The sequence below is a fragment of the Schistocerca cancellata genome, chromosome 12 (genome assembly GCF_023864275.1).
Source record: "Schistocerca cancellata isolate TAMUIC-IGC-003103 chromosome 12, iqSchCanc2.1, whole genome shotgun sequence".
In the NCBI taxonomy this organism is placed as follows: Eukaryota; Metazoa; Arthropoda; class Insecta; order Orthoptera; family Acrididae; genus Schistocerca; species Schistocerca cancellata.
This window is the reverse complement of record NC_064637.1, coordinates 56,174,514-56,195,986: the sequence shown is the minus strand read 5'-3', so window position 1 is coordinate 56,195,986 and position 21,473 is coordinate 56,174,514. Positions and strand designations below refer to the sequence as shown.

The following is a 21,473-nucleotide window of genomic DNA, read 5'->3' as shown; positions in this document are numbered from 1 at the left end:
TTACCAAGTTACAGTGGACAATATGGTGTAAAGAGTCAAGATGGCGCAGGTTGAAGTTGTAAGTGAGAACGATCGTGAGAAAAATGAACTTAAAACTGGTAACAAGTGTAAACTGTGCATAAAAAGAGTAGTGAAACGCATTCGGTGCTCAATGTGTAACTTTTGGTTCCATGAGAAGTGCTCAAAGATATCTGTAAAATTTGTAACAAATGATTTCGTGTGGACATGTCAGGAGTGCATTACGGAAACGTGCCAACAAGATATTAATAAAGTTTTACGAGACAAAGACGCGTTAATAAAAGGACTCCAAAGTGAACTAGACACTTTAAAAACGAAATATAGCGCGCTGAGTGAAAAATCTAGAGACGCAAATGTGTCCGAAAACCAGCAGCCTTGTGAGCATTTCGGATGTAAACAAAGACACATGGCGTCGACCTAAAAACAGTGTTCCATGGAATGTTGTGCGAAACAAAATTAAAAGTGCGAACATATTAAGTGTTACAAACAAATTCGGTGCTCTCGAGTGTCAGGAAAAACGCAGTGCAATGAACAATGACAAAAATGCTTTCCCACCCCTAGATGTGAACACACAACAAACTCACGGTACCGTTACTACAGTTCTCGTGACGAAAAATCAACCAAAAAGACCGATAATAAGTACAAACAATACCGTTAGTATAAATCTATCTACGAAAAATGACCCAAAAAGACCCTTAAAAAGTGTAAACAAAAATGAAGTACGTACTGTGAAAAAGTGCGAATCAAAAATCGATGTATATGGGGACAGCCACGCCAAGGGACTCTCTCAAGAACTTAAAAGCATCAGTAAGTCATTGGGAGTAACAGGTATGATCAAGCCAGGCGCCGATTTCAAGGAAGCGACGAAAAACATCGTGAAAAATAAATATACTGGACAAGACAGTGTAATTATCTGTGCTGGAGCTAATGACATATACAAAAACAGAGCTATGTACATGTTTAAACAGCTTGTGAGACTTCTATTACTCCTAACAAACACAAATATCATACTCGTGAACTTCAGCCATAGATACGACCTGCCTGAATACTCGCCCATAAACAAAGAAATTCGTAGAATAAATAATAAACTTAAGAGCACGTGTAAGAGGTTCAGTAATGTGGAACTAATGGATGTCAGCTCACTTGACAGAACATGCTTCACCAGACATGGACTTCACTTGAATCGTAAAGGAAAGTGCACATTAGGAAAACTGATAAGTGAACTTAATAAAAGTAAGTCCCAAAAGACAGTCAGAGAACTAGGGTGGTATGAACCATGTGTGAGACCAACAACAGCAGCCCCTTCAACAGAGGACAACAGCAGTGCACCAGCTAGAACTGTTGATACAGCCACATCTACAGCCACGAGGAACGATAGAGCTGCCATTTGCTTATCTACCAGCAGTAAGAGTGTGAGTAGCTGCAGTGAAGATTTTTTATGGACTATCATCCCCCAGCCAGTGCCACAAAAACTGTAAATATAGATGCGTCTAATTCTTTGCCTATCCTTCTCAAAAACAGAACTTAAATTATGCACCTAAATGTACAATCAATCAAAAACAAAATAGATGAAATTGATATGTTCCTAAGTTCAAACCCATGTCATGTTTTCTGTGTAAATGAACACTGGCTCACACCAGCTGAAATTGCCCTGTATACCCCAGAAGGATTTGAATTAGTAAGCTCATATTGTAGAACCAAAAGTAGTCATGGAGGAGTCGCTATTTTTATAAAGAGAAACTCTAACATTGAATATGTAGCACAAAAAGTCGACCATTTTTGCAAAGAGCAACTTTTTGAAATTGCTGCATTATTGCTTCCCAAACTTAAATTAGTGATCATCTCTATTTATCGCACTCCTAGCTCTGATATTCATCAGTTTATTGACCAAATGGAGACTTTAAATAAGTACCTGCTGGTAAAATACAGACACCACAAGATAGCATACATTGGTGACATTAATATAGACATTCGACTAAAAACACCAACTGTCACACACTTTCAAAACATGCTAAGGTCTAACAACTTGTACTGTATGAATAACAAGCCAACCAGATTAGATGCCTGCCTAGACAACATAATCACCAATTTGACAAAAGACGAGTGTCAGTACGGAGTGATAAATCCAGTTTTATCTGATCATGACAGCCTATGGCTAATGGTCAACAGTTAAAACTATCCTACTCAGCAACCTGAACACATTTAGAGGATCAGACTATTATATCCTGACAACATTACAAAGTTAAGGCAAAAATTATCAGAAGTTGAGTGGGACAGAGTATATAATTGTAATAACAATGGTAATGCTTTTAACTTATTCATGAACATACTAACAAGCTTAGTTCAAAACTGTTGCCCACAAATAATAAAAAAGATGAAAACAGATGGTGCACCAAATAGAAAAAAGAAGCACAACTGGTTCACTCCTGAACTGCATGACCTGAGAAACACACTTATTGCCCTACATAAAATGGCTAAAACTGGTAACCTAGAATCGAAGCAGAGGTATAAAGAAGCCAGGAAGAATTATAGAACTGAAATACAGATGGCAAAGCAGAGAGCCAATGATGCTTTCATTGAAAACTCCAGCAACAAATGCAAAGCAGCCTGGCAGGTAATAAACAAAATAGCAGGGAAGCATAAAAACAGACAAGAAATTCCAATAGTGCCAGGAAAATTAAATGAATTTTTTGTTAACAGTACTAAGTTGGAAGCTACTGCTACCTCTGTGCCAGATGATGCAACTTCTGAAAGTTTTACCCACAACATTCCTGACCTAAATAACTTATCCTTTAAATGGAAACAGGTGTCCTGCCAAACTGTATACAAAGTCATCACAAACCTACATGGCTCATACAGTGAAGATCTCTATGGCATCTCCAACACCATCTTGAAACAAATAATTGACATTATTGTTGCCCCTCTTACCTTTCTGATCAATAGTACTTTTACAGCTGGAAAATTTCCTGAGGTCCTGAAGGCTACTATTGTTATCCCAATCTATAAAAAAGGAGAAAAAAACAAACCTGAAAGTTACCGTCCAATATCCCTCATACCTATATTATCCAAGATAACAGAATGCTGCATTAAAACACAACTTTGCAACTACTTTGCTGAACAAAATCTTTTTTCCTCCTCGCTCTTTGGTTTTAGGCCAGGATTGTCTACAATAAATGCAGTAGAAACTCTTGTGACAGACATACTTGATGGCTTCGAGAACAATTCTATCACTTGTACTGTACTACTAGATCTGAGTAAAGCATTTGATACTTATCCCATGAAATACTAATAAATAAACTAGAGTGCTATGGTGTAAAAAATAACGAACTGGCATTAATCAGATCATACCTGACAAACAGAACTCAGGTAGTTATAGTAAATAGCCAGCAATCAAATGCCCTACCAGTTGTAAGAGGCGTGCCAGACGGCTCAGTGCTTGGACCTTTTCTCTTTCTGGTATACATGAATGACTTGCCTACTTTCATGCTTCACAAGTCAATAATATATGCTGACGACACAACCCTGATTACCTCAGATAACAAATTGGAGGAAGTGAAGAAACAAACAAAAGCAATGCTTGAAAAGTCTGCCATATGGCTCCACAGTAACAAGCTGATACTCAACAGTAGCAAGACGGAAACTATGTATTTCTTCTTGCACAATCTACAGGAAAAATTAAATGAGTCTGACTCTGTAAGACTTCTAGGAATCCACCTGGACCCGAAATTAACATGGAACACCCACACGGAACTGTTATGTACCAGACTTTCTAGAGTAGTCTTTTTGTTAAGGAAACTAAAACATTAGTTAGCAGAAAACAACTTTTATCTTCTTATTATGCATTCTTTGAATCTCACTTACAGTACGGAATAAAATTATGGGGCAACTCAACTGGTGCTCAGACAGTGTTCATGTGGCAGAAGAAAGCAATTAGAGCAATTACAGGTATTAAAAGCCAAGAATCATGTCGAAAGCACTTTAAGGATCTTAACATTACCTTCTCTGTATATAAAAGCGTGTCTTCTTTCCATAAAAAAACAAATACATACCTTAACGTCCAGAACAGATGTTCATTCACATGATACCAGATATAAAAACAATCTTAATGTAGACTTTACTAGGCTATCTAAGGTCCAAAGTAGCTTTCAGCAAACAGGATTAAAATTATATAACAAGTTACCACAATCACTGAAAGACCTACAAGGAGATGCCTTCAAGAAGCAGCTGCACAAATTGTTAGCTGATAAGTGTATCTATGATGTAAAGGAATTAGAATGTAGTAGAGAGTGAGAGTAACTATGATGTCAAGGAAGTGGAATGTAGTAGAGAGTAACTATGATGTTATGGAATTATAATGTAGAGAATAACTCTTTATCCTCATGTAATGTAATCTGAATGTACATAGTTTCCCAATTTTAGATTCACTATCAAATGTAATGTCAAAACTGTCTATTTCAATAAATGTTGGCTAATGACAAGTAATAAATAAATAAAAAGTATTTGCTGATGTCTGCAAGCAATTTTTATTATTTAATGTCAGCAAATTACAACACTGACTTTGCTTCTTCTTTTTCAGTAGAGCTATATACTTTATTTCTGTCAATATGGAAGAAGCTTCTAGGAGAGCTTCAGTGACATAAAATGTATGGGGCTTGGTCAAATACAGGGCTATTACAAATGATTGAAGCGATTTCATAAATTCACTGTAGCTCCATTCATTGACATATGGTCACGACACACTACAGATACGTAGAAAAACTCATAAAGTTTTGTTCGGCTGAAGCCGCACTTCAGGTTTCTGCCGCCAGAGCGCTCGAGAGCGCAGTGAGACAAAATGGCGACAGGAGCCGAGAAAGTGTATGTCGTGCTTGAAATGCACTCACATCAGTCGGTCATAACAGTGCAACGGCACTTCAGGACGAAGTTCAACAAAGATCCACCAACTGCTAACTCCATTCAGCGATGGTATGCACAGTTTAAAGCTTCTGGATGCCTCTGTAAGAGGAAATCAACGGGTCGGCCTGCAGTGAGCGAAGAAACGGTTGAACGCGTGCGGGCAAGTTTCACGCGTAGCCCTCTGAAGTCGACGAATAAAGCAAGCAGGGAGCTAAACGTACCACAGCCGACGGTTTGGAAAATCTTACGGAAAAGGCTAAAGCAGAAGCCTTACCGTTTACAATTGCTACAAGCCCTGACACCCGATGACAAAGTCAAACACTTTGAATTTTCGGCGCGGTTGCAGCAGCTCATGGAAGAGGATGCGTTCAGTGCGAAACTTGTTTTCAGTGATGAAGCAACATTTTTTCTTAGTGGTGAAGTGAACAGACACAATGTGCGAATCTGGGTGGTAGAGAATCTTCATGCATTCGTGCAGCAAATTTGCAATTTACCAAAAGTTAAAGTGTTTTGTGCAATCTCACGATTTAAAGTTTACGGCCCCTTTTTCTTCTGCGAAAAAAACGTTACAGGACACGTGTATCTGGACATACTGGAAAATTGGCTCATGCCACAACTGGAGACCGACAGCGCCGACTTCATCTTTCAACAGGATGGTGCTCCACCGCACTTCCATCATGATGTTCGGCATTTCTTAAACAGGAGATTGGAAAACCGATGGATCGGTTGTGGTGGAGATCATGATCAGCAATTCATGTCATGGCCTCCATGCTATCCCGACTTAACCCCATGCGATTTCTTTCTGTGGGGTTATGTGAAAGATTCAGTGTTTAAACCTCCTCTACCAAGAAACGTGCCAGAACTGCGAGCTCGCATCAACGATGCTTTCGAACTCATTGATGGGGACATGCTGCGCCGAGTGTGGGAGGAACTTGATTATTGGCTTGATGTCTGTTGAATCACTAAAGGGGCACATATCGAACATTTGTGAATGCCTAAAAAAACTTTTTGAGTTTTTGTGTGTGTGTGGAAAGCATTGTGAAAATATCTCAAATAATAAAGTTATTGTAGAGCTGTGAAATCGCTTCAATCATTTGTAATAACCCTGCAGTATTGGGATAACAGTGTTGCAAACCAGTGTCTCACGTCAGGAGAAAAGGTTCCACAAACTTATGGCCTATTATGCCAAATGTAAGCAAAAAAGGAACTCAGGTATTGTTCACATGTTTACTATCATAGCTGTCAAGCCAAGTGCTTGAACTGTTGACCTTAAGTGCTGTTAAACACTGCAAAATGATTCTGCAGAAACAACACTGCACACTGAATTCCATCTGGAATTAATGGCAGCACAGGCCTATGTTAAAAGGCATTTCATGCCTTCAGAAATCATCACTACAGATAAAAGTGTAGAAGCGCTAAGTCTGGTAAGCGTGCAGACCATTCTGTATTTTTTCTGAACAACCGTTCAAATGCTCTCCAAAAGTTCTCCTAAGAGGGTCAGTTATTACACGTGCTGAATGGGAGGGACTTCCATCATGTTGGTACCACACTGATTGCCTTATATCCTATGGTATGTCTTCCAATAACTGCAGCAGTAGCATCTCTAGGAACTTGAGATACTTGCGCGTATTTAGATTCCCATCAATAAAACAGACACCAATGATGCCAGTCTTGAAAAATACTCACCAAACACCAACAGAACAAAAGTGTTGCTTTTACACACTTCTTTGAGTCAGTGTGGATTTTCAACTGATCACTGTGAAGATTGACTTGCCTGTGGTTTATAAACAAAATTTTGCATGGATGTGTCGTGTCTCTTTGCAATTTTGCCAGACTACATTTCGAGAGCTGTGACCAATTTTGGAATTCTGCTGCTAATATGTTAGTATCATTCATTTCATCAGTTTCTCTTCTTTTTCATTGGTGCATTATATTCTGCACACTTCATTTCTAGCACTTTTTTTTTTTAATGTTTGCAAAAACAGATCGTGATGACCTGGGTGCTCTTCAGCATACAGTGGCACTGGTGCTCTAATAGTTTGGCAACATTCACCCTAAACAGTACCTATTTTTTCTACTGACATATACGTTATGATTGTTTCAATAGCTTTACAAGCAAGCTACCTGATTGCTACAACAGCAAAACACTGATGGGCTTCAAGCACACAGGTAAACACATGAACCTCACATGAGTTATGTGCTTGCTCTCATTTGGTATGATATGGAAGAAGTATGTAGAACCTCTTCTCCTGGTGGAGGTACAGGGTCTGTGTCACTGTTATCTTTATACTATTCAATCAAGTACCGTACATGTTATGTAGCTGAAGTTCTAGAAGATTCTTTCCAATACCACAGAAAAAAGGTATATATTCCACAAGAAAAAACAAAGTTGGTATCATAATTTAGTGACTATAAATGATAAAAATTACTTGCAAACTTCAGGAAATTCACCATAGTATCTACTATCACCTGGTGAAAACCACACCTCAGTATATTTATTCATTCTAGATATATTTGGGGTCGGCTGTCTTAGCTGCCTAACACTGTATATTAGAAATGTCGAAAACTTGTGTAATGTGAACGTCAGTGCCAACCATAATTTGCATCCTGATATATAGCTAGCCAACTGTGACAGCTGGTAAATGAAATAACTGGTCCCAAATCCATATAGGTGTAAGGAAAGCACGCAAGTGGAGTATGTGATACACTGTAATTTTTATATGTTGTTATATATTTCTGAATTTTGTTTCTTTTCTTCACTTACATAATAATATTAACCATCATTGGAAGTAATATTATGACCTGCAGAAGACAGAGTTCATCATCTCCCTTCTAATGCAAAATTATGAATTTGTACTGACTGAAATTTAGTGTACACATTTCTCTTCAGTCGATTCAATAGTTTTAAAGCCAGGAACACAACAATCCATTCAAGTGATGCAGCTATTTGTACAAAATATGTATAATTTTCAGATAGAAATAGCTGCAAAACATCATAATTGTTATAGTCAACTATTTAAAATGCAAAGAGTTCAAAGGTTCACAGTCTTTAGCATAATTTTAAAGATATATTAAAGTGTCAACTGATGGTATGTTGATATTGGAACATCAGTAAAAGGTGGTAACAAACTGCTTCATTTTTTTCACAATTTGTATTTTTTTATATTATTTTTAAAAATAAAATCTTTCAAAATTTTATATTGGAAAGTTTTATGTTTAACAAAAATGTTTCTCTGCAGTGACATTTATTTATGCAGAACATGCTATCACACTCAAAACTTTGTGTACATCATATTCCTCTTTGTAAATCATGATAAATGAAAAATTGTAACAAATTAAAGCTTAATGATAATTGTTATTCATTTATATACAGACTGGCGCATGGCCAAGGGCCTTTTTTTATGGAGTTTCTAATGGCTGAAGTTGTCAGTCAGTGATGTAGCAAATTTATAGCAACATTTGGATGGACAAATGCAGTGTATATTTTCCATGTACATAATATATAAATACATATGTAATACATAAAATGGAAATTTGCAAAAATCTTGGAAACTTCTTGATAAATTTACTTCAAATTTTTACGCATTACTCTAATAAACATTGGGACTGACATAGGCTATACATTTTTTTAAAAACAACAATGTACAGGTTTTTGTGTTAAAACTGACCACAAGAAAGTTAATGCTGCACTGTGTTGTGCCATGATGTGAAAATGTACAGGTTACATTTTCTTTTCTGTGGTCAGTTTTGACTATGACAATAAGGCATTTAAATCATTATACAAATTTTGTTACTGTATTTTTTTTCCTTATATATAATTTTAAACAAAATTGTATGGACAACTTGCTGCTGTTTTTCCTTCTTCTTCACAGTCAGTTTTAGCAGAAAACAGGCACATTTATGGCTGATCAACTTATGATTAGAATACTATTAACGAATCTGAATCATCAAAATCTTTGTAATCCTCTTGATTCACAGATGAAAACTATGCGAAATACTGTCACTATCCTCACAAATCCAGTAACCAGAGAGGTCTCTCCCATACCCCATACACAACTGATCCCAACTGAATTACCCATTTATTTTAAGTGACTTCAATTCTCAATCAAGGTTTAGTTGGCAATAACAACAAACAACAGAAAGAGGGGTAAGAGATGGACAGATTTTGAGGGGGGGGGGGGAAATGGACATAGAGAGGGGGAGGAAGAAATGGGCAGGGAGAGAGAGTAGGAGATTAAGATGTAAAGCCAACTCCCATGCATATGAGGGCTGTTCAAAAAATAAGTTGACTTTTCAAATTCAAGGATGGTTTAACTCTCCCGTTTATTTCTTCTCCCGTCCATGAAGTGGCTGCCACTGACTGCACTAAACAAAAAATCTCATAAACTGATTTTATGACTTCACTGTTAATTTGTACTAGTTTATTTTGGGAATGTTGTTTTCACACACACACACACACACACACACACACACACATACACACACACACACACATATGCGTGCACATAAATAAACTGTACTAATTAATAACAGAATATTGGACAAGACAGATGGAAAAAAGAAGAAAACTTTTTATTATTTCAAAAGTAAATGTCATAACTGTTAATACCTTTACCTGAATGTGAGACAAGACAGTCAATGCCTCCGTGGAAAAATGTTCATGGTTGCCTACAGAACTATGACTGTACCTGGGCGTGAATCTCTTAATCGGAAGCAAATCAACAGTCTCGAATGTCTTTCTCAAGGGTTCCCAAAATATGGAAATTTCCTGGGGAGTGATTGGGACTGTACGGAGGATGTGTAAGGGCTTCCCAGCAAAACTTCTGCAGCATAGTCGAAACAACCTCTGCAACATGTGGGTGGGATGCAGAAGGTCTGCTGGAATGCCTTTACACATTCTCCAGTCACCTATCTCTCTCCACCCAGTTTACATATTTATGGAGTCATGAATAAAGATATTCACACCAGTAAATTCATTTCTGAGGAAGAGGAACACACCTGGGTACAATTGTGGTTCTGTAGGCAACCGAAACATTTTTCCATGAAGGCACTGAACTTCTTGTCTCACTGAGAGGTAAAGGTACAGGGCTATTACAAATGATTGAAGTGATTTCATAAATTCACTGTAGCTCCATTCATTGACATATGGTCACGACACACTACAGATACGTAGAAAAACTCATAAAGTTTTGTTCGGCTGAAGCCACACTTCAGGTTTCTGCCGTCAGAGCGCTCGACAGCGCAGTGAGACAAAATGGCGACAGGAGCCGAGAAAGCGTATGTCGTGCTTGAAATGCACTCACATCAGTCAGTCATAAAAGTGCAACGACACTTCAGGACGAAGTTCAACAAAGATCCACCAACTGCTAACTCCATTCAGCGACGGTATGCGCAGTTTAAAGCTTCTCGATGCCTCTGTAAGGGGAAATCAACGGGTCAGCCTGCAGTGAGCGAAGAAACGGTTGAACGCGTGCGGGCAAGTTTCACGCGTAGCCCGCGAAAAATTGGCTCATGCCACAACTGGAGACCGACAGCGCCGACTTCATCTTTCAACAGGATGGTGCTCCACCACACTTCCATCATGATGTTCGGCATTTCTTAAACAGGAGATTGGAAAACTGATGGATCGGTCATGGTGGAGATCACGATCAGCAATTCATGTCATGGCCTCCATGCTCTCCCGACTTAACCCCATGCGATTTCTTTCTGTGGGGTTATGTGAAAGATTCAGTGTTTAAACCTCCTCTACCAAGAAACGTGCCAGAACTGCGAGCTCGCATGAACGATGCTTTCGAACTCATCGATTTTTTTTTTTTTTTTTTTTTTTTTTTTGTGGTTTTAGGGCGCACAATTTCAATGGTCATTAGCGCCATGACTACTCTAAGAATGTACCGTGAGGCACAAGTTGACAACAACAACTAAAAAGGGAAAAGACGATAAAAGAGACTGACAGGCATAGGATTAAAAAACAACATCATCAAATGTCCTTAGCGAGGTTCGTCAAATTGATAAAACAAAGAACACGAGCAGCTGCTCGTGGGTCATCCGCTAAAATGGCATCGAAAGTATTAGGCAGGTTAAGATCGAGGCGCAGTTGGTTAAGATCTGGACAGGACAGTAAAATGTGTCTAACCGTCAGCAAGTGCCCACATGGGCAGAACGGCGCCGGCGCAGCCGTCAGCAGATGGCGATGGCTGAACCGGCAGTGTCCAATTCTTAACCTTGCTAAAACGACCTCCTCCCGCCGAGAAGGGCGTGAGGAGGACGTCCAAGCCACGGGAAGAGGTTTTAAGGCCCGAAGCTTGTTGTCGGTAAGTGCAGCCCAATCGGCATGCCACAGCGACACAACGCGCCGACAAATGACCCTGCTAAAATCGGACGAAGGGACACAACAAGAAGCTGTCCGAGGCTGGAGGACCGCAGCCTTGGCCGCGGCATCTGCAGCTTCGTTCCCAGGGATACCGACATGGCCAGGAACCCACATAAAGCTAACCGGCGGACCGACGTCCACCAGCCACTGAAGAGAGCGTTGGATCCGGTGTACGAAAGGGTGAACCGGGTACAGATCACTGAGGCTCTGGATGGCGCTCAGGGAATCTGAGCAGATGACATAAGCAGAATGTCGGTGGCGGCAGATGTAAAGAACAGCCTGGTAGAGGGCAAAGAGCTCAGCTGTGAAGACCGAACAATGGTCATGGAGCCGGTATTTGAAACTTTGTGCCCCGACAATAAAGGAACACCCGACCCCGTCATTGGTCTTAGAGCCATCTGTATAAATGAAAGTCATGTTGATGAACTTCGAACGAAGTTCCAAAAAACGGGAGTGGTAGACCGAACTGGGGGTGACCTCTTTTGGGAGCGAGCTGAGGTCAAGGTGAACACGGACCTGAGCCTGGAGCCAAGGTGGCGTGCGGCTCTCGCCCACTCGAAAGGTTGCAGGGAGTGAAAAATGAAGGTGTTGAAGGAGGCGACGAAAGCGAACTCCAGGGGGTAGCAGGGCAGAGACATACAACCCGTATTGAAGGTCAAGAGAGTCGTCAAAAAAGGAACGATAAGACGGATGGTCGGGCATTGACAGTAGCCGACAGGCATACCGACAAAGCAGTATATCGCGCCGGTAAGTGAGTGGCAATTCGCCAGCGTCAGCATGAAGACTCTCTACGGGACTGGTATAAAATGCTCCGATCGCAAGTCGTAAACCCCGATGTTGTATGGAGTTGAGGCGGCGTAAGATGGATGGCCGTGCAGAGGAGTATACGAAGCTCCCATAATCCAGCTTGGAGCGGACGATCGACCGATATAGACGAAGTAGGACGGTTCGATCCGCTCCCCACGACATACCACTGAGAACACGGAGGACATTTAAAGAACGGGTACAACGGGCGGCCAAATATGACACATGTGGAGACCAGCTAAGTTTCCTGTCAAAGGTGAGGCCTAAAAATTTGGTTGTCTCCACGATTGGGAGAGCAACGGGACCAAGTCGTAAGGACGGTGGGAGAAACTCTTTGTAGCGCCAGAAGTTAATACAGACCGTCTTCTCGGCAGAAAAACGGAAGCCATTGGCGACACTCCAGGAGTAAAGACGGTCAAGAGAACGCTGAAGACAGCACTCCAGGACTCGTGTACGCTGCGCGCTGCAATAGATGGTAAAATCGTCCACAAAAAGGGAGCCTGATACATCAGCTGAGAGGCAATCCATTATTGGATTGATCGCGATGGCGAACAGAGCGACGCTCAAAACTGAGCCCTGTGGCACCCCATTCTCCTGGCGAAAGGTGTCGGACAGGACAGAACCCACACGTACCCTGAACTGTCGATCCATTAAAAAGGAACGAATAAAAAGAGGGAGGCGACCGCGAAGGCCCCATGTATGCAAGGTGCGGAGAATGCCCGCCCTCCAACAGGTGTCGTAAGCCTTCTCCAAATCAAAGAACACAGCCGCGGTCAGGCGCTTCCGCAAGAAGTTATTCATAATGAAGGTCGACAAGGTAACCAGATGGTCAACAGCAGAGCGGCGCCTACGAAATCCACATTGGACATTGGTAAGTAGGCGTCGAGACTCAAGCAGCCAAACCAATCGAGAGTTAACCATTCGCTCCATCACTTTACAGACACAGCTGGTAAGTGAGATAGGTCGATAACTGGAAGGCAAGTGCTTGTCCTTCCCCGGCTTAGGAATCGGGACAACAATAGACTCGCGCCAGCATGCGGGAACATGTCCCTCAATCCAGATGCGATTGTATGTACGAAGAAGAAAACCTTTACCCGCAGGAGAAAGGTTCTTCAGCATCTGAATATGAATAGAATCAGGCCCTGGAGCGGAGGACCGTGATCGGCCAAGTGTGGTTTCGAGTTCCCGCATGGTGAATGGGGCATTATAACTTTCACAATTCGAGGAGCAAAAGTCAGGTGGCCTAGTCTCCTCTGCCTGTTTGCGGGGGAGGAAGGCAGGGTGGTAATGAGCGGAGCTCGAAACCTCGGCAAAAAAGCGGCCGAAGGCATTGGAGACAGCCTCAGGGGCCACAAGGACTTCATTCGCGACCTTCAAGCCAGAAACTGGGGAGTGGACCTTAGTGCCAGACAGCCGGCGCAGGCTACCCCAGACAACAGAAGAAGGAGTAAAACTGTTGAAGGTGCTTGTGAAAGCAGCCCAGCTGGCTTTCTTGCTTTCTTTAATAATACGACGACACTGAGCACGTAATCGTTTATAATTAATACAATTCGCCACTGTAGGGTGGCGTTTAAAGGTGCGTAAAGCACGTCGACGAGCACGTAAAGCGTCTCTACATGCTCCGGTCCACCAGGGGACCGGTACGCGACGTGGAGAAGAAGTAGGGTGAGGGATGGAATATTCAGCAGCAGAGAGAATGACTTCCATGAGGTGTGCGACCTGACGATCGCAGCTTGTGAAGGTTTGATCCTGAAAGGTCGCCCTGGAGGAGAAGAGCCCCCAGTCTGCCTTGGAGATTGTCCAACTAGAGGAGCACGGAGAGGGAGTATGCTGCAGGAGATGGATAACACACGGGAAGTGGTCGCTCGAATATGTATCAGCAAGTGCATACCACTCAAACCGGCGTGCAAGTTGGGGAGTACATATAGAGAGGTCTAAATGGGAATAGGTATGAGATGTGTCCGAAAGAAAAGTCGGGGCGCCAGTATTGAGGCAGACAAGATTGAGCTGGTTGAAAAGGTCTGCTAACAAGGAGCCCCTCGGGCAGGATGCTGGAGAGCCCCAAAGGGGATGGTGGGCATTGAAGTCTCCAGTTAACAAAAATGGTGCAGGTAGCTGAGCAATAAGTTGCATCATGTCGGCCCTGGTAACGGCAGATGACGATGGAGTGTAAACGGTACAAAAGGAAAACGTAAAAGTGGGGAGAGTAATGCGGATGGCAACTGCCTGCAGGCCGGTGTGCAACGTGATGGGATCGTAGTAAATATCATCCCGGACCAGCAACATAACCCCTCCATGAGCTGGGATACCTACCACAGGGGGTAGGTCAAAACGCACAGAGGTGTAGTGTGCCAAGGCAATTTGATCGCATGGGCGTAGCTTCGTTTCCTGGAGGGCTACGACGAGCGGACGATGCAAGCGGAGCAGCAACTTCAAGTCCTCTCGGGTGGAGCGAATGCTGCGAATATTCCAGTTAATAAGTGCCATTGTAGGAAAAGGAAGATGAGAGAAGGGGTCACCTCGAAGGCCGCTTAGGGCCTGGCTTCGAGCGAGCACTGCCGCCGCTATCAGTAGGTGGACAGTCATCGTCCATGGGGTCTATAGGGTCATCGGCCATCTCGGGAGGATGGCCGGGAGGGGGAGCTTCCTCCGCCGGTGAACGGCCAGATGTTCGGCTACCAGCGGTGCGGCCAGGCGAAACGGATGACGGCCTGGGGCGGCAACCGCTGGGTGGCGCAGGAGAAGAAAGGCGCCGTGGCGGAGAAGGAGAACTGTGCTTCCTATGCGCCTTTTTAGAAGGACGTTTGGTGGAAGTACCGGTCGAAGGCTGGGAGGTCGAGGGACGGAGGAAGTCTGCACGGGATGGTTCCTTTTTAAAGGCCCGTGCATCTGACTTCGGGGTCTTCGACTTAGCAGAAGCTGAGGAAGTGGCTGGTGTCTGTGGGGTGATGGGAGGAAGAGGAGACATCGACTGCGCGATCTTAGCGCTGGCCGAACGGACGACCGTGGTGCTGAAGGTCAGATCGCATGTCTGGGTTGCTACCTCCCTGGTAGTCCGAGGAGAGGCGAGGACAGTGCTGTATTTCCCCGCTGGGAGCAGCGTGGGCTTCCTACTAGCCAATAGCTTGCAAGCAGCCGAGGTGGACACTTTCTCTTTGACCCGTATTTCCTGGATACAGCGTTCTTCCTTATAGACAGGACAGTCGCGGGAGGAGGCGGCATGGTCACCCTGACAGTTCACACAACGAGGAGACGGAGGTGGACAGTCACCCTCATGGGCATCCCTGCCACAAGTGACACATTTAGCCGCATTGGAGCAAGACTGTCGAGTGTGATTGAAACGCTGACACTGGTAGCAGCGCGTAGGTGTCGGGACATAGGGGCGAACAGAAATAACCTCGTAGCCCGCCTTGATGCGCGATGGCAGCTTAACACTATCGAAGGTCAAGAAAAGTGTCCGGGTCGGTACAAGGTCATTGTTGACCTTTTTCATGACCCTATGGACAGCCGTCACGCCCTGCTCAGCGAGGAAAGATTGAAGCTCCTCGTCAGTCAATCCGTCGAGGGAGCTACTATAGACTACACCACGAGACGAATTCAAAGTTCGGTGGGCCTCCACCCGGACAGGGAACGTGTACAAGAGTGTGGCCCGAAGCAGTTTTTGTGCCTGAAAGGCACTCTCAGTTTCGAGTAATAAGGTACCGTTACGCAACCTGGTACAAGATTTGACAGATCCGGCTATGGCATCTACGCCCTTCTGAATAACGAAAGGGTTGACAGAGGAAAAATCCTTTCCGTCCTCAGATCGAGAAACTACGAGGAACTGTGGGGCAGGCGGTAGTACTTTTGTCACTGTTGGCTGGTCACGTTTCCGTTTTTGGGTCGAAGTCGAAAGCGATGGAGTAGAATCCATTGCGGAGGAATCCCCCATGATTGCCAGCGTCTCCGATGGCGCGCTCCTTCCTTGTGGGGACCCTCTCAGAGGGCACTCCCGCCTTAGGTGAATGTTTACACCTCAGGTCACACCTCCCGAGAAACAGACGGAGGGACCAATCGGCATGGTCAGAAGGTATCAGCTCAGGCAATCACCCCTCCCCGGGCCTGGCCTTTACCAGGGGGTACGCGCGTGCCTTACATGTCTACCCAGGGCGGGGACTTACGCGTTACCCCGTCACCGGCTACGCGTGCGAACGCGTGGGTCGGCCTTCAGACACGCACAGGGAGGAAGGAAGAAGAGGAAAAAGAAGAGAGAGGGAGAAAGAGGACAGACCGTCTCAAACGCCGAGGCGGAGACCAGAGAAGGCAAGGAGAAGAAGGCAATGAGAAAGCAAGGAGAAGAAGGCAATGAGAAGGCAAGGAGAAAAAGGCAATGAGAAGGCAAGGAGAAAAAGGGAATGAGAAGGCAAGGAGAAAAAGGGAATGAGAAGGCAAGGAGAAAAAGGGAATGAGAAGGCAAGGAGAAGTCAAGGGAAAGAGTAAGGAAGACAGTGAGGTGGAGAAGAGCAAAGAAAGGAACCAACAAAAGGAAGGAAGAAACGAGAAGTGAGAAACCAAAAAGACCAAGATTATAAGTCGTGAAACCGTCCGTCTCCGGACGCAGGCGCTAACTACCCCCGTGAGGGGGATGGAATCCTTTTAGTCGCCTCTTACGACAGGCAGGAACACCTCGGGCCTATTCTAATCCCCGGACCCGCAGGGGGGGAACTCATCGATGGGGACATGCTGCGCCGAGTGTGGGAGGAACTCGATTATCGGCTTTATGTCTGCCGAATCACTAAAGGGGCACATATCGAACATTTGTGAATGCCTAAAAAAAACTTTTTGAGTTTTTGTATGTGTGTGCAAAGCATTGTGAAAATATCTCAAATAATAAAGTTATTGTAGAGCTGTGAAATCGCTTCAATCATTCGTAATAACCCTGTATTAACAGTTTGGTGATTACTTTTGAAGTAATACACTGTTTGATTACTTTTATCTTTATCTGTCTCATTTTATCTGACTACCCCTTGCAAATGAAAATGGCACACTCGGAAGTATAGCCGCAGATGAATTTTGAGTTCAGCAGTTTTAGTGCAACAGCAGTGGTCGTGGCGTACAGTTTACCTTCTGGCCACGTTCCGCATCCACCGCCCTCTCAGCCACCGCGTCACACTTGTTGCCGGCGAGAACTTTCACCACATCCGGGGATGCGTTCTGCAAACAGAGAGAGTACAGAAACAAACTTGCACGCATTTACAATGAGAATGGCTATGCAGTGGAGTAATGCCTTGCAGAACTTTACCTACACTGATAAGCCTAAACATAATGAACACTGGGCACCCGAACACTGAATACACTGTGGCACAGCAACCACGAGATGTGGCAAGGAAAGTACACGAGTGCAAGTGACACAAATGTGGGATCATTCTAGTAACGATATGGACCACAAATGGGGAAATACATTGACATAAGTGAAACAATGGAAAATGCAGGATGGAATGTACGAGGGCAGTTCAATAAGTAATGCAACACATTTTTTTTCTGAAACAGGGGTTGTTTTATTCTGCATTGAAATACACCAGGTTATTCCCCAATCTTTTAGCTACACAACACTATTTTTCAACGTAATCTCCATTAAATGCTACGGCCTTATGCTTACGCCACCTTGAAATGAGGGCCTGTATGCCTGCACGGTACCATTCCACTGGTCGATGTCGGAGCCAACGTCGTACTGCATCAATAACTTCTTCATCATCCGCGTACTGCCTCCCACGGATTGCGTCCTTCATTGGGCCAAACATATGGAAATCCGACGGTGCGAGATCGGGGCTGTAGGGTGCATCAGGAAGAACAGTCCACTGAAGTTTTGTGAGCTCCTCTCGGGTGCGAAGACTTGTGTCTTGATTGTCATGGAGAAGGAGAAGTTCGCTCAGATTTTTGTGCCTACGAACACGCTGAAGTCGTTTCTTCAATTTCTGAAGAGTAGCACAATACACTTCAGAGTTGATCGTTTGACCGTGGGGAAGGACATCGAACAGAATAACCCCTTCAGCGTCCCAGAAGACTGTAACCGTGACTTTACCGGCTGAGGGTATGGCTTTAAATTTTTTCTTGGTAGGGGAGTGGGTGTGGCGCCACTCCATTGATTGCCGTTTTGTTTCAGGTTCGAAGTGATGAACCCATGTTTCATCGCCTGTAACAATCTTTGACAAGAAATTGTCACCCTCAGCCACATGACGAGCAAGCAATTCCACACAGATGGTGCTCCTTTGCTCTTTATGGTGTTCGGTTAGACAACGAGGGACCCAGCGGGAACAAACCTTTGAATATCCCAACTGGTGAACAATTGTGACAGCACTACCAACAGAGATGTCAAGTTGAGCACTGAGTTGTTTGATGGTGATCCGTCGATCATCTCGAACGAGTGTGTTCGCACGCTCCCGCCATTGCAGGAGTCACAGCTGTGCACGGCCGGCCCGCACACGGGAGATCAGACAGTCTTGCTTGACCTTGCGGCGATGATGACACACGCTTTGCCCAACGACTCACCGTGCTTTTGTCCACTGCCAGATCACCGTACACATTCTGCAAGCGCCTATGAATATCTGAGATGCCCTGGTTTTCCGCCAAAAGAAACTCGATCACTGCCCGTTGTTTGCAATGCACATCCGTTACAGACGCCATTTTAACAGCTCCGTACAGCGCTGCCACCTGTCGGAAGTCAATGAAACTATACGAGACGAAGCGGGAATGTTTGAAAATATTCCACAAGAAATTTCCGGTTTTTTCAACCAAAATTGGCCGAGAAAAAAAATGTGTTGCATTACTTATTGAACTGCCCTCGTAACAATATTATGAAAAGGAAAGCTGCTACTCACCAGAGTAGTGGAGATGCTGAGTCACAACAGGTACAACAAAAAGACAGTTCCCAATAAAGCTTTCAGCCATTAAGGCCTTCGTCAACAATAAACGGCACACACACACACACACACACACACACACACACACACACACACACAAGCACAGTCTCAGGCAACTGAAAGCACACTGTGTGTAGCAGCACCATTACATGATGGAAGTGGTGACTGGAAGTGCTGGAGGCTAGGCAGTGGGCAGGGGAGAGGTGAGAAGAGGGAGGGGAGTAGAGGAAAAGGAGGGAAGAAAAAAGACTGGGTGCGATGGTTGAATGATGGGTGTGTAGTGCTGGAATGAGAAGGGGCTGGATGGGTAAGGACAGTGACTAACGAAGTTTACAGGAATGTAGGATGTATTGCAGGGAAAATTCCCACCTGTGTGATTCAGAAAAGCTGGTGTTGGTGGGAAGGATCCATATGGCACAGGCTGTGAAGCAGTCATTGAAATGAAAGGTGTCATGTTTGGCAGCATGCACAGCAACAGGGTGGTCCAGCTGTTAAATGGCCACAATTTGTCAGTGGCCATCCATGCAGACAGATAGCTGTTTGGTTGTCATGCCCACATAGAATGCAGCACAGTGGTTTGAGCTTAGCTTGTAGATCACATGACTGGTTTCACAGGTAGCCCTGCCTTTGATGGGATACGTGAAGATCGTGACTGGACTGAAGTAGGTGGTGGTGGGGGGTCGTATGGGACAGGTCTTGCATCTAGGTCTATGATAGAGGTATGAGCCATGAGGTAAGGGAGGGAACACGGGTTGAGTAAGGACGGATGAGTATATTATGTAGGTTTGGTGAACAGCGGAAGACCACTGGGGAAGGATAGTGGGCAAGATGTTTCTCATTTCAGGGCACGACGAGAAAGTAATTCAGTTGCTCCAGTCCTCAGTGGTACTGAGGTATCAGGGGAATGCTCCTCTGTGGCCGGGACTTTGGGAAATGGTGGGAGACTGGAAAGATATGGCATGGGAGATTTGTTTTTTGCACAAGGTTGTGAGGATAATTACAGTCTATGAAGGTTCAAATGGTTCAAATGGCTCTGAGCACTATGCGACTTAACTTCTGAGGTCATCAGTTGCCTAGAACTCAGAACTAATTTAACATAACTAACCTAAGGACATCACACACATCCATGCCCGAGGCAGGATTCGAACCTGCGACCATACCAGTCGCTCGGTTCCAGACTGTAGCACCTAGAACCGCATGGCCACTCCAGCCGGCAGTCTATGAAGGCTTCAGTGAGACCCTCAGTATATTTTGAGAGGGATCACTCATCCATCACTGCAGATGCAATGACCACACATGGCTAGGCTGTACAGAAGGGACTTCATAGTATAGAAAGGGGGCAGCTGTTGAAGGGGAGAAATGGAGGTATTGCTGGTGGTTGGTAGGCCTGATATGGATGGATCTTTGCTATGTGGTGAGTAGCAACTTTCCTTTCCATAATATTGACATAAGTAACTCTGATAATGGGCACTGCATTACGGCCCAGAAGCTGTGAATGAGGACCTCAGAAATGACAAAGCTGGTCAGCTGTTTGTGTGCTGCTGTCTTGAGGATCTAAGGAAACTGGTGGACCAGTGGTGAGACCGTGGCAAGCGGATGAGGTGTCGCACATCCACGCCTTTCCATGGCATGTGGAGTTCGGAAGCTCACCCACTCTGTAATGCTGGATAAGTGGCAATCTGTGGCAGACCCGATGACAGAGTACAGTGCCACAGCAGGCGCAAGTGTTTCAGAGCACACCAATCACCACACAGTGTGAAGCACGGAGCTCAGCAGTAGGTGACCTCTGCGTGTTCCCGCATCCATGCGATGACACCGTCAATTGAGATTGATGCGGGTGCTGTGTCATAGGCATTGGACCGATGAAAATGACTCGCTCGATCTGATGAATGGTGTTTCTTGTTACACCAGATATATAGTTGTGATGAGATACGCTTTCATCCAGCTGTTCGAAACACACACCCTGATACCGACACATGCTGGTGGAAGCAATATTGTGCTATTGGGAACATTGACATGGGCTTCCGTGGAACTTGTAGTAGCAATTGCAGTGATCAAAAATCTGGAGTACATCAACATTGTTGCTGGCCACCAGCATCTCTTCATTATATTGTTCGCATTGGCAATATCATTTTCCAGGAGGATAATAGCCTTTGTCAGAAGCCCACAATCTTACTACAGTGGTTTCAGGAGCATGACAGTGAATTGGTGTGGAAGTCCTGGGCACAAAATTCGTCTGATCTCAACCTGAAGAAACACGTGGGATGTTATGGGAGTGCCAGTTCAGCATCACACCATTGGCCCACAGTTTACGAGAATTGCATCGCCTGTGCATAGAAGTGTGATGCCACATACCTCCGGAACCATATCAAGGACTTGTCAAATCCATGCCACGCAGAAACACCACTCTATTACGTGCCAAAGGTGGAGTGACATGCTATTGACTAGCTGACTGTTAATGTATGTCTCATCATCAGAGTTATGTC

The 21,473-nt window shown here is 44.3% G+C and overlaps 1 protein-coding gene across 1 annotated transcript in view; it reads right to left on the bottom strand.

Annotated features, from left to right (window-relative positions):
* LOC126109450 (ras-related protein Rab-8A-like) overlaps positions 1-21,473 on the bottom strand; it is a 197,128-nt gene that overhangs the window by 24,688 nt on the left and 150,967 nt on the right. The window contains exon 4 of the mRNA XM_049914480.1: positions 17,192-17,281. Within this exon, the coding sequence (XP_049770437.1) occupies positions 17,192-17,281 (90 nt within the window). The remainder of the gene's footprint in view (positions 1-17,191; positions 17,282-21,473) is intronic.